At 37.2% G+C, this 12,981-nt stretch overlaps 1 protein-coding gene across 2 annotated transcripts in view; it reads left to right on the top strand.

Annotated features, from left to right (window-relative positions):
* ATG2B (autophagy related 2B) overlaps nt 1–12,981 on the top strand; it is a 73,063-nt gene that overhangs the window by 23,313 nt on the left and 36,769 nt on the right. For both annotated transcript variants that reach the window (XM_008702438.2, XM_040641469.1), the window contains exons 9-18: nt 611–765; nt 859–964; nt 1,660–1,921; nt 3,514–3,664; nt 4,386–4,478; nt 4,621–4,809; nt 7,169–7,442; nt 9,008–9,110; nt 10,909–11,101; nt 11,375–11,517. In XM_008702438.2, coding sequence (XP_008700660.2) covers nt 611–765; nt 859–964; nt 1,660–1,921; nt 3,514–3,664; nt 4,386–4,478; nt 4,621–4,809; nt 7,169–7,442; nt 9,008–9,110; nt 10,909–11,101; nt 11,375–11,517 — 1,669 coding nt within the window. The remainder of the gene's footprint in view (nt 1–610; nt 766–858; nt 965–1,659; nt 1,922–3,513; nt 3,665–4,385; nt 4,479–4,620; nt 4,810–7,168; nt 7,443–9,007; nt 9,111–10,908; nt 11,102–11,374; nt 11,518–12,981) is intronic.

Consider the following 12,981-nt stretch of genomic DNA (forward strand, 5'->3'; position numbering starts at 1 on the left):
TTTACAGGTGTTTTAGAATGTTTAGTGCTAATACTTTAATAATAAGAATCAATTTAAGTACAGAATGTTGAACTAAATAAGTTAAAAACTAAAAAATTAAAAGTCGACTCAAGAGATTTTGGTCGTAACAAACTTCATTTCCATGAGGGTAAGCCACCCTCCAGAAAGAAGTGAAATGTAAATAGAATTCTAGATAATACATTCAGGTATTTTTTTTTGTTTTTGTTTTCTAAAGAGCTGTATTCATATGAAACCAGAGATTGCAAGATCTTTATACTATTTTAAAGTTGGAATATAACTTCTAAATTGTCATATGACTCTTTAAAACATACCACGTAGTACTGCAAATCCTAAAAAAAAAAAAAAACCACCCCAAAAACAAGTTCACTAGTAGGATAGCATAACCTCTTGTTAACTTGTTTCTGGTTGAGTTTTTACTATGCCATTTCTATCTTGGATCCTCACAAATGAACCCGTCAGAAGTAACGTAAATTGTAGGGCGTCACTGTGTCTCAGATAATCCGATCCGAAGAAAGAATATTATATTGATGTATGTTAACTGACTTTAAAGACATGAATTATACAACTGACAAGGTTTAATTCTCTCTAGAAGAAGAAGTTTTCTTCTCCATGGCCGATATGGACATGTCCCACAGTCTCTCTTCTCTTCCACCTCTGGGAGACCCTCCAAATATGGACCTTGAGTTATCATTAACTAGTACCTACACAAATACTCCAGCGGGGTCTCCATTAAGTACTACTGTGGTAAAGTATTATTTAAGTTTTGTTCTGTTCTTGAAACTTGGCTTCTGAAATTCTACACTTTATTCACGTGATTTAAAAAAAATTCTTTTACAGCTTCAGCCAACGTGGGGCGATTTCCTTGAACATCATAAGGAACAGCCAGTAAGAGGGTCCACATTGCCAACCAACCTGGTTCACCCACCAAATTTACAGAAGACTTGTAAGTAGTGTAAGACGCTTATGGTAGTTTTCCACTGGAATTAAAAAAAAAGAAAAATTAAAACAAATTGTTTCTTTCTAGAAAATGCCATTCTACTGCTGCGTTTCTTTCCCTCTATAAAAAAAAAATTTTATCTAGGCCAATTAACAAAGTTTAGAAAGAAAATGTGAAGAAGCATGGTTGAACAACTCACCATGGAATATTTTAGAATAGTTGCCCATTCGCTGTAGTCTGTGTATTTAAATATTTTTCAGTAAAAAGTAAACTGTAAGTTCCATATTATTGCAGTTTAGGAATCTTAATCAACCATCGATACTTGTTCCATTGTTTACACTTTTCCTTGAAAGAGAAGCTCCGTTCTTTTCTCCGCGAAATTTAATTGAAATAGACACAAGGCTTAAACGAAAATCTGGTGAGCAGCTTTTGGGTTAATCTGCGACTTTTCCAGTATAGTTTTATTAATGCGAAACTTTTGTTCATATGTTTCTTTTTGATGCTTCAAGTATCAAGGATCCTGGATATCAAATGTAGAAAGCTAACAGTTTATCTTACTTGTTTAATGTCAAATATCAAACTGTTGTGTGATCACCTGCTTTTTACAACTAACACATGAGTAAAGGTTTTATAATTTTGATATAATGGATTGTTTTTAAGTATTACATTTTATGTATGTAATTTTAACCCATGTGTTTCAGCTCTCCCATCTAGATCTGTTTCAGTGGATGAATCTAGGCCTGAACTTATTTTTAGATTAGCTGTGGGAACCTTTTCCATCTCTGTACTTCACATCGACCCTTTATCTCCACCTGAAACATCACTGAACCTCAATCCATTGACACCTTTGGCGATAGCTTTCTTTACCTGCATAGAAAAGACTGACTCAGCAAGATTTTCAACAGATGATTTTAAGTCTTTCCGAGCAGTATTTGCAGAAGCCTGCAAACATGATCACCTCAGGTAAATTCTCTCATGTTTATTAATGATGCTTGAAAAAGAACCAGATGGGGACTTTTTTTTTATCTACCTATCTCCGTTTTCCTGATTCTCATTTTATTTGTAAATGAGGGAATGAGTGAGGTTTTCTTGCAGTGCTACAAAGATGCTTAATATAGAATCTCTCATTCAGGTTACTTGGCATGCAAAACTACTCACATATAAGATTGAGATAATCTGGAGTTTTCTCTGCTGTTGACAATTCTTTTTTTTAAGATTTTTTTTTTTTAATTCATTCGAGAGAGAGAGAGCACAAGTGAGAACATGAGAAAGGGGGAGGGGTAGAGGGAGAGGAGGAAGCAGACTCCCTGCTGAGCTGGGAGCCCAATGTGGGACTAGATCCCAGGACTTCCGGATCATGACCTGAGCCAAAGGGAGACCCTTAACCCACTGAGCCACCTAGGCATCCTTGACAATTTTTCTTTTTTACCACATTTTGCCAATTAAAATATCGACACCATTATAATCATTAAAATAGTTCTTATTGTTACTGGCCCTCAGCAGAGATGGCGGTGCTGGTGAGAGTGGAGTAAGCTAATGAGAAGGGACGTGGACACAACATGACCCCCATGCCACTGTCATGGGGGTGGGGAAGAGTGCTAAGGCTGACCCTGAGCCTGGATGCTACACTTTCAATTTCTGCTTTAAAAAGTTAAAGCCATCCGGGGGCACATGGGTGACCCAGTTGGTTAAGTGTCCAGCTCTTGATCTCAGCTCAGGTCTTGATCTCAGGGTCTTGAGTTCAAGCCCCAAATAAAAGAACAACAACAGAACTTTATTAAAAAAAAAATTAAAGCTGTTCACATAGCCAGTGATCCTTTCATGGGTTGAGTCCTAATGGATGAGGAGATAATTAAATTTGTAAGTATAATATTGTTACTATGTAAACATTGCTCAGTTTAACGTTAAAGTGATCTTTCGTTCATATTTTATGCAACAGTTCAGGCACATATACTAATATTTTTAGAAAAGTTTGGCCTTTTAATTTTACTTGATTTTTTTTGAAGTATTGAAATTAATACACAGAGTAGTTTTTATACCTAGCTAAAAAAGCTGTACAAGTTAGGACCATAGTATTTATAATTAAACTGTAAAAACATTTTGACAAAGTTTCAAATGTCTACCAGTAGGAAATATAACAAAAGCAGCAAAAACAGGAAGACGACTTTCACTTGAGGTCCGCTGACTAAAGGTTTTAAAATATTGCATGAGGCTTAAATAATTTTAAGAATCTATTACATATATTTTACAAATTTGAAAGATTTTTGTCCACTGGAGTTTATATTTTAAAATGTCAAAGAAGGGAGGGCAGTGTTGGGAAATAAATATATCCTGGATAATTTCCTATCAGAAATTGCTTTCTTATGTCAGGGAATGGGAAATTTGAAGCAGTCTTTCTGGTTAATACCCTTAGGAATATTAGTTATTACTAACAACTTGAACTTGTCAGAATAGGTGGATAACTGGGCTTTAGTAACACTCGTGTACTATTCTTTGACATATTGGTTAACCTAGAAGTGTATAAATACTCTTAAATGCTTCGTTTTCTGTAATAGATTTATAGGTACTGGTATCAAAGTGACCTATGAACAGAGACAAAGATCAGCTTCCCGATATTTTAGTACTGATATGTCCATTGGGCAAATGGAACTTTTGGAGTGCCTGTTTCCAACAGATTCTTATTCTGTTCCTCCTCACTACACAGAGGTAAGTGCTAGATACTTTGTCCTTAGGATTATGCTTTAAATCTGCCTTCCTTTTAAAGAGTCTCATTACCAGCAATGATTTTCTTAAAAAAAAAAAAAGTATAGGAAGTTATAGAGGAGGGAAGTGTGCGTGTGTGCCTGTGCACGCGTTTGTGTTCGTTGAAACATTTTAAAGTATGGCGTTCAAGGTCATTGTAAGAGTGTGTTAGAATTTTTAGAGTTGACATGTTTTAGAGTAGCAGACAGATTATGGGACAGATGACTTTATTTCACCAGTTTTCCAAGCACTGTTAATTTCAGAAGAAGTCTGTTAAACCCTGAATACCCGCAGTGTGCTGGTAAGCGCAGTTCAAGACAAGTAAAATGTCTTTTCTTCATTTATTATTCTGATTTTTTTTCCAATTCTTAAAGTGTATGCTAGAGAAACTTTTCAAAGTTACCAAGATAACATTTATTGCTGTTACTTTGCCCTTGTGCATTTTTTTATTTTCTTGGTCATTAATTTACTTGAATTCTCACGTACATTCTGCAGATGTGATACTAAGTACCACAGAAATTAACTTGTCTTAGATTCACATTGCTTATAAATGACCAAAATGAAATGGAAAATCAGCTTTCCTGACTTCAAAAAAGTCTTCCCAGTACTAGCACCTCTGTTAATTCATGGGATGAATTATAGTTTAATATCTTACATTTAATTTATTTTTGTCTTTCTTTGTAAGCTTTTAATGTTCCATTCCAAAGAACGAACCGATTCCCATCCCCCTGTGTGTCTTCAGCTTCATTATAAGCATTCTGAGAATAAAGGACCCCAGGTAGGAAGCTTTATTGTGTGATTCCCACCTGTAAATTTTCATTTGATATGCATTTTGTCACAATCATACAGTTTCCACTTAATTTTGTAGTACTGTTGGTGATCATATTAATGTTTTCCTTTTTTTTTTTTTTTTTTTTAAGGGTAATCAGGCAAGACTTAGTTCTGTTCCTCAGAAGGCAGAATTACAAATTAAGTTAAATCCTGTGTTTTGTGAGCTGGATATCAGTATTGTGGACAGGTTAAATTCCTTGCTTCAACCACAGAAGCTTACTACAGTAGAAATGATGGCATCGCACATGTATACTTCATACAATAAACATATTAGTCTGGTAAGTATTCAGAACGTTACAAATACTACTAATTATAGCTAGCTAATAGGCTTATTGGGATCATTTCTGAGCTTAAGTATTCTTAATAGATTAAATAGCATATATTATTAAAACAGCATTACTCATAATGAAAAGATGAAGACTTATGTCTAGATGGTAGACTAGCTGCATAAGTTTTGCTAATATATTGAGTGAAATTTTATGTGGCTATTTTGAATGATGGTTATAAAGATGGTATAGCAACATGAAGAAAGCTCATGAAGGAGTATTAAGATAAAAAGTGAAACATTGTATTCCACATAAACTTTTATTACAGCTGTGTAAAAAAAATTGTATGGAGAAAGAACGGATAGAAATATACCAGATGTACTGTATGGTGACTAACATAATACAATAAAAAAAATAAAAAATAAATATACCAGTTGGTAGCATTGATTATGTTAGAGTGTAGAATTAGATTTCCTTTCCCTCTCTGTTTATCTGAACTTTATAAATTAGCGATTATAATATCTGCACAAAATTTATTCACACATTTAGTAAACTACCTGATCTACCTATAAAATGTAGCCCATGTATTGGGAGGTACGCTTTTTTTTTGTGTGTGTGTGTGGTTAAAATTTTTTTAAAAAATATTTTTTATTATGTTAGTCATCATACAGTACATCCCTGGTTTTTTTTTTTTTAATTTTTTTTATTTTAATGATTTTTTATTATATTATGTTAGTCACCATACAGTACATCTTCCCCCACCCCTCTCCCCTCTGAAGTCCTCAGTTTGTTTCTCATAGTCCATAGTCTCTCATGTTTCATTCCCCCTTCTGATTACCCCCCCTTTCTTTATCCCTTTCTTCCCCTACCGATCATCCTAGTTCTTATGTTCCATAGATGAGAGAAATCATATGATAGTTGTCTTTCTCTGCTTGACTTATTTCACTTAGCATTATCTCCTCAGTACATCCCTGGTTTTTGATGTAAAGTTCAATGATTCATTAGTTGCGTATAACACCCAGTGCACCATGCAATACGTGCCCTCCTTACTACCCATCACCAGTCTATCCCAATCCCCTGCCCCCCTCCCCTCTGAAGCCCGCAGCTTGGGAGGTACGCTTTTAAAAGTGGGAACATAATTTATAGCGTTGTGCTATAGAGCATCACGTGAGGTCACTTTTACTTAGATCTGTCTGGTGCATGGTGTCTTTTCTAAGCAATTCAAGTAAGTCAGATTTGCATGAAGTCTGTTAGGAGTTTTGGGCTGGAATTGGGGGACTCTCAGACCAGGAACAGGTAGAGACAACTTTGGTTAAAAAGAAAAGGGAAGAGCTATTTTTCTCCTTACTTGCTTCTCCCTTAATTAGTGGTGGGTATTCACATTATATCAGCATTTTGTTGTCACCAATTACTAGTTATTTCAAGTTCTGTGGGGCTGGTGTGCATATTTTCTGTTAGCCGTATCTATGATGGTTTAATCTCTTGGGTTATTTTTGCTGGGGGTGGGGGTTAGTATTACAAAGGGCAAGAGGGAAGAGAAAGCATAGATGTGCTAAAAATCCCAGTCTGGGTTAAGAAAAGAACTCCCTAATTCAGGAGGTTAGACGCTGATTCCTAACTGGGGGAATGTTATCACCTGCAGTGTGCTCTGGGCTAAAGCTTTATAAACTTCTTCAGTACATTTTAGAAAAAAACAAAACAAAACCAAAAAACAAATACTTTCTCTGAAAATGTTCTTCGATCCTTCTGTTGTAACATGGCTTTGAGTAGAGGGTGCATATGTGTCTTGGTTTCTAAGGGTCATTTGATGGGCTCATATCCTTGGGTTGGATGGGAGCTCAGAGCGAGTCATTTGGTGAATATTTAGAACTTAGGCTGTGCCAGGCTCTAGGCTTAGTCCTGGAAATAAAAAGTTGGGGATGGGCCCTTGCATTTGGCATAATTAATCTTATTTCACATCAAGTCTTTAAAGTAGGATGTTAGTAGATAAATCCTTCAGATTGAATGTTGAATTGATTTTTAACTATATTGGATTTATTGATAACCTAATTTACATGCTGTTTTTAGTCTATAGGAATGTATGTATACATCTATAGCACCTGTGTCTTCACTTTGGTTCAGTTTATATTTTGATTGATTGATTTTGACTTGATTTAACTTTTGCCAGTTATTTGAAGTTTTATCAATAGCTATTACATTATAAAATTTCATTACGCTGAATTTTTATGGTAGTAGCTAATTTGAATTGTATTTTAATGCATTATACTGAATGAGGAAATAGTGATTATACATATTGTAATGTTGAATATTAATGTCATCTATGTTTACCTTATTTGATGTTTTGACATATTTTTGATATTTTGTGTTTTAGCACAAGGCTTTCACTGAAGTATTTCTGGATGATTCACATAATCCTGCAAATTGTCGGATATCAGTACAAGTTGTCACACCGGCGTTAAACCTTTCTGTTCGCTTCCCGATACCTGATCTTCGATCAGATCAAGAAAGAGGACCATGGTTTAAGAAGTCACTTCAGAAGGAGATCCTTCATTTAGCATTCACAGACCTAGAATTTAAGACTGAATTTATAGGAGGATCAACCCCAGAACAAAGTAAATTGGAGCTTACCTTTAGAGAATTAGTAGGTAAGATCGAACGTGCTGGTAAGAGCCAGACCAGAAACAAACAACTACTCAAGCAAACCTCACGAGAAAGTATATGGCAGCCCCCAACACAGTAACATCAGACACTGTGAGAAAGCAAGAGCAAAGACTTCTTTCCACTATTGTATACCAATATGTGATAGAATTAACTTTTTTAAAATTACTAAGCATGATTATCCACTTCATTAAAATACTTTCTACAGGGGAGTATAGTGCTTTAGCTTAGATTTTTTTTTTTTTAAGGTTTTATTTGAGAGAGAGGGGAGGAGATGGAGAGGGTAGAAGAGAGCGAGAGCAAGCACACGTGCAAGAGAGCATGAATAAAGGAGGGGGCAAAGGAAGAGGGAGAAGCAGGCTTCCCGCTGAGCAGGGAGCCTGACAGGGGGCTGGATTCCAGGACTGAAGGCAGATGCTTAACCACCTGAGCCGCCCAGGCGCCCTTTTAGCTTACATTTTTATTGCCACCTGACTACTTACTTGTTGTAAGGCTGAAAGTAACCAGAATTTCTTGAATGTCACTCTGTGTTAGGTACTGTACTAAGCACTTCACACACATTACTGGTTTTCTGTCATCGTCATGGTTATGGTAGGCTTATTATTTCCAATTATTTTTATCACTTATAAGTGAGGAATTCATAGACTTAGGAAGAGGTACCTTCTGAGACCATGGGGTGGTAAATGGCAGAATCAAGATTCAAACTGAAGTCTCACACTTTAGCTTTCAATCATACTAATCTCTGGTGACTTTTCTTTGTAAAACCTATTGACAGTTTTTCTGTATTTGCTTTTGTCATCTAACAGAATATATACTCACTTAGGGTAAACCAGTTCTATGGGGAACTCTGGAAGATTCTGACGTTTTATTTGTGGTTCCTAAACGACCTGCCTCTGCCACCACACCCGCATAACCACACCCTCCCCTGCCACCCTATCCTGCTCCTCCATCTCAGGGAATAGGCTGCAAGGTTTTTTCCCTTGCTCTGAGTTTTACATGTATTTAGAGATACTTACAGTTGACCTGCTGATGATGACTTCATGAAATGGTCTGTAGGGGTTGTCTGATCTTATCCACAGTGGGAACAAACTCATTATTCTGGAGGAAAGTCATTCCTTGTAAAATGGACTGCAAAAGCATACATAGGGGTTATTGTAAATGGAAGTAATTCTTAAAGTGCTTCGTACAAAACATTTAAGAAATATAGTTATTATCTCCGTGTTCCTAGATTAACCATATAAACTTTTATGTAGATAAGCATTCAGTGGCAGTAAGTGGCAGTGGCTGTTTTTACTACGTTACGATTATGCACCTGACCCATTAAACTCGGTAGCTCAGAATTTGAGCTTGAACAGAAGACATCGTCTTTATCTGCTCCTCCTGTCTCCCCACAGGTACCCATGAAATAGGTACAAAAGAATAAGTGCTGTGCAACTTAATGCTGCCCTATGTCCCTGATTTAGAAGATCTTTGCTTGTGTTAGGAGGAAACTATCTCTTCTTTCAGCTCTTGGGAAGAAATGCATTTTAGTTCATCAGTCTTGTTTTATTAGGGTCATTCCAGGAAGATAAAGGAGAACCATCTGTGAAGTTTTTCCACGTGTCTAGCGGAGTGGATGGAGATACAGCGTCCTCAGATGACTTCGACTGGCCGCGGTGAGTAAGCAGGTGTATATGGTAGACATGTAATGAGATCCTTTCAAAAATGCTGTGGTACTTTTTTTTTTTTTTTTTAAGATTTACTTAGAGTGTGTGTGGGTGGGGGGAGGGGCAGAAGGGGAGAGAATCTTAAGCAGACTCCATGTGCTGACCAGGAGCCCCACACAGGGCTTGATCTCAGGACCCTGAGATCATGACCTGAACCGAAACCAAGAGTCGGTTGCTTAACTGATTGCACTACCCAGGTGCCCCTGCTGTAGTACTTTTAATCGACATTTTGGCTATTAATTTAAAAATACTCAGCCCTGATGAGAGAACACAGAGAAGGATGGACAAGTTAAATTGAAAACTGCATATTGAGTGTACTACTCTGTGAAAGGTGTCTGTCAATGTTGTGAGAGATGGAGGTATAAAATGTGTTCCCTGGTCTCAGGTTACCCTGTTTGATTAGGGGACAAAAGAATCATTAACCATTTAAAAAAAAATAGTTCAGGGCTACAGTAGAAGACTTACATGGCATCATTTGGTTAGTTGTCAAGTGAATTTTATAGTCCATGATTGGTTTAGGACACTGTTTTTCAAATCTGGGGAGCCTTTACAAAATATGGACTCACGGGCCCCACCCTGAGATTTTGGGACAGAGCCTGGGTGTCAGGATAGTCTAAAAATTACACCAGGTGATTCCAGTGTGCAGGTAGCTGTCAAGAATCACTGCTTCAGGATTTCTTAGAATTAATAAAGTAATTATTATATTTATTAGAGATTATTAATCATTAACATATTTGTTAGTCATATATTATATATTGTAACAAGACTATTAATTTAATAGTCTGATAGTGGGCTTGGATATATTTAAAAGGACTTAGTTTACTTGAAATGACTTTTTATTATATTAAAAACTGAATATTTGATACCTGAGAATTAAAGTGACGTTTTTGTGTGCTATTTCCCCCCCCAGCCTTTTTTGTACCTGCCCCTGTGTATCAGACCTAGCAGGCTCTTAGGATGGGTGTGATCAGGACGTGCCTGAGAATGAGCAGTTTAGTGCCTGAGTTTTCATCACACAGTTTACATTAGGACGTCTATAAATTAGGAAAGTCATGATTGTTCCTAATGGGAACCAACTGGCATCACTTACTTAGGGGGAAGAACCATTGTAGATGCCCCACAGGGGCTTGGTTTGAAGGCACCACGCCTCCTCACGACAGTGTTGGGAAGGAAACTGCAGAGCCTTTGCTAGTGATGTGCAGGGAGTGGGAAAGCAGGGGCCCAGGGCGTCTTACCTCAGGTTTGCAGCTTCAGTACAGCAACAAGGCAAGCCTTTCGTTACTGAAATTCCTGAAGGAAAATGCTGCTTTGTTGTTGCAGTTCTAAGTTATTCTCTTATCAGCTTCTCTTTTTCCATTTGAGCAATTTCTATGATGGAAGGTCTCTTAGAGAATGTGTAATATTCTATAATAGCAGAACAGACCCCAGAAGCAGTTGGTTTCATGAAAATCAATACAATTCTCAGGTAAAATTTGCCAGCTGTTAATGAAATTGAAAGATAACCTTATATCCACACAAAGTCAGATTTTCAGTTAGCCAAGTATGAAATGTTAATGCCCTTCTTGTGTTTCATCCATTCGACGTTTTGAAGTTTGTAGCACCCTCAGAAGTGCTTACGTGAGACATAATTAGACTTCGTAGAGAAGCTGAATTCTATCGTCAGTGGTCTTTGTATCCGAGTGTAGAAAGGTTAAAGCCTTGCTGTTCACGCTGGGAGCTTGATTTTTTAAATTGTCTTTGCTGTCAGAATCGTACTGAAATTAAATCCGCCAGCTGTGCATTCCATTTTGGAGAGAATAGCTGCTGAGGAGGAAGAGAGTGATGGCCACTATCAGGAGGAGGAGGAAGGGGGTGCTCACTCCCTGAAGGACGTTTGTGATCTGCGAAGACCAGCCCCATCTCCCTTCTCCTCTCGTAGAGTCATGTTTGAAAACGAGCAGGTAAAATATGAGTGAGGAGCGAAGGAATTACCCTTTACCATGCAGCAGTCCTTTTCATTCTTTGTTTTTGAAGAAGCACTTTGTATACTGTTATTGCTAGGCTCTTAACTCTAAGACTGAATATTTCCTTCTTTCTTGGTTAAAAGTTACATGCTTATTTGTTTGTTTACATATAAAGTCCCATAAAGTCCCATGGATAGGGCAAGAAGATGCTACTATTATTTTAAACATGAAATGGTTATTTGATGCTTTTTTTGTACTATTGTATTTTAGATGGTGATGCCAGGAGACCCTGTGGAAATGACAGAGTTTCAAGATAAAGCAATCAGCAATTCTCACTATGTCCTGGAACTTACTTTACCCAACATTCATATAACACTACCTAATAAAAGCTTTTATGAGAAGCTTTATAATAGGTGAGTTTAAACACATTTAGTTGAGCCTTTGGGATTGGACTTTTCTGCCTAACTGCCTCACTGTTTCCCCACTTCCCCCTTTTCTTTCCTTGCTTTAGTATTATCTACCATCTCTGGGTACTTTGTGTGGTGTTGATTACAAAACTGTTAACTGTTACGATGGGCTGTTGTCATAGCAGAGTTTCCTAACCAGTGTGTCTGGTGACTGGGTTACTTGTATGTGAGATGTTTATTCCCTCCACCTTTGTTGGCTGTTTGCTCTCTGTCACCTTACCACAGAGTACTGAGCAAATGTCTTCTCTGTGCTCAGTGACATGAAAAGAGTTGGGAGACCCCTGTATGGAGGGCTAGCAGGTGCCAGGGTAGAATCAGAATCCTAGAGTCTTTGTACAAGGAGCATCCCTTTTTCAGAGTTTAAAAAAGCATCTTGTTGGAATTATATAACTCATGCTTGTCAACTTGTATATCACAATTTAAATTGATTACAAATATCCTTAATATACATACCAAGCAAATATGCTGAAATAAATAGCATTCTAGAGTTAAAAGAGCCTAGACTCTGAAGACCTTCACAGCTTACCTGGCCTAAGCTCAGTTTCCTCATCTGTAAAATGTAGATGATACTTGAACCTGTCTCAAGGGGTTGTTTGGAGGATTAGACGATACAGCACTTGAGAAGTTCGGAGAATAGCGCCTGGCATACAGTAAGCACTCAGTAGTCTTCTGGTACTGTCCTCCGGAATTCCTATTCACTGAAGCCGCTTCTGTAGCATACCTGAAAGATGGTCATGTGCTTTTCTAGAAGAAGATGTTCTTAGTGTCGGTCATCACTAGCTTCTCATATGTAAGACACATGATTCTCCTTTGTGTTACTCTTTAGAAGCTGCATGTTGTTTCTACTGTACACTTACTTGATATCAGATATCTCTGACCCTTTATTCCTTAACTGTTCATATTAAGCTCCGGATCGTCTTACTGCCTACCAGTGACCAGGATTCTTGGTCTTAGAATCAGAAAACTAAGTTCCAGAAAGATCTGCTTAGTTCAGTTGTCTTGATGAGAGTCACAGGATAGTCCATTGAGGTGTAGGAAAAAAATGTTAGTTCCTCTGTTTAGCTTAAAAAAAAAAATCTTTTATTTTTTTAACGATTGATTTATTTTCAAGAGCATGTGCGCAAGTGCAAAAGGCAGAGGGAGAGGGAGAAAGAATCTCAAGCAGACTCTGCCCTGAACATGGAGCCCCACATAGGACCCAATTCCATAACCCCGAGATCATGACCTGAGCTGAAAACAAGAACTGGCAGCTTAACTGACTGTGCCACCCACGTGCCCCTAAAGTCTTTTATATTTTTATATTTATTTTATATTATACTTACTGTATATAAGTAGAAACCTTTAATTTATAAATTCGTATCTGAAGGCTTTTACAGTTTTTTTTTTTTTTCTTTTTTTTAGCTGTTACAC

The sequence above is a fragment of the Ursus maritimus genome, unplaced genomic scaffold (assembly GCF_017311325.1).
Source record: "Ursus maritimus isolate PB19 unplaced genomic scaffold, ASM1731132v1 scaffold_25, whole genome shotgun sequence".
NCBI lineage: Eukaryota > Metazoa > Chordata > Mammalia > Carnivora > Ursidae > Ursus > Ursus maritimus.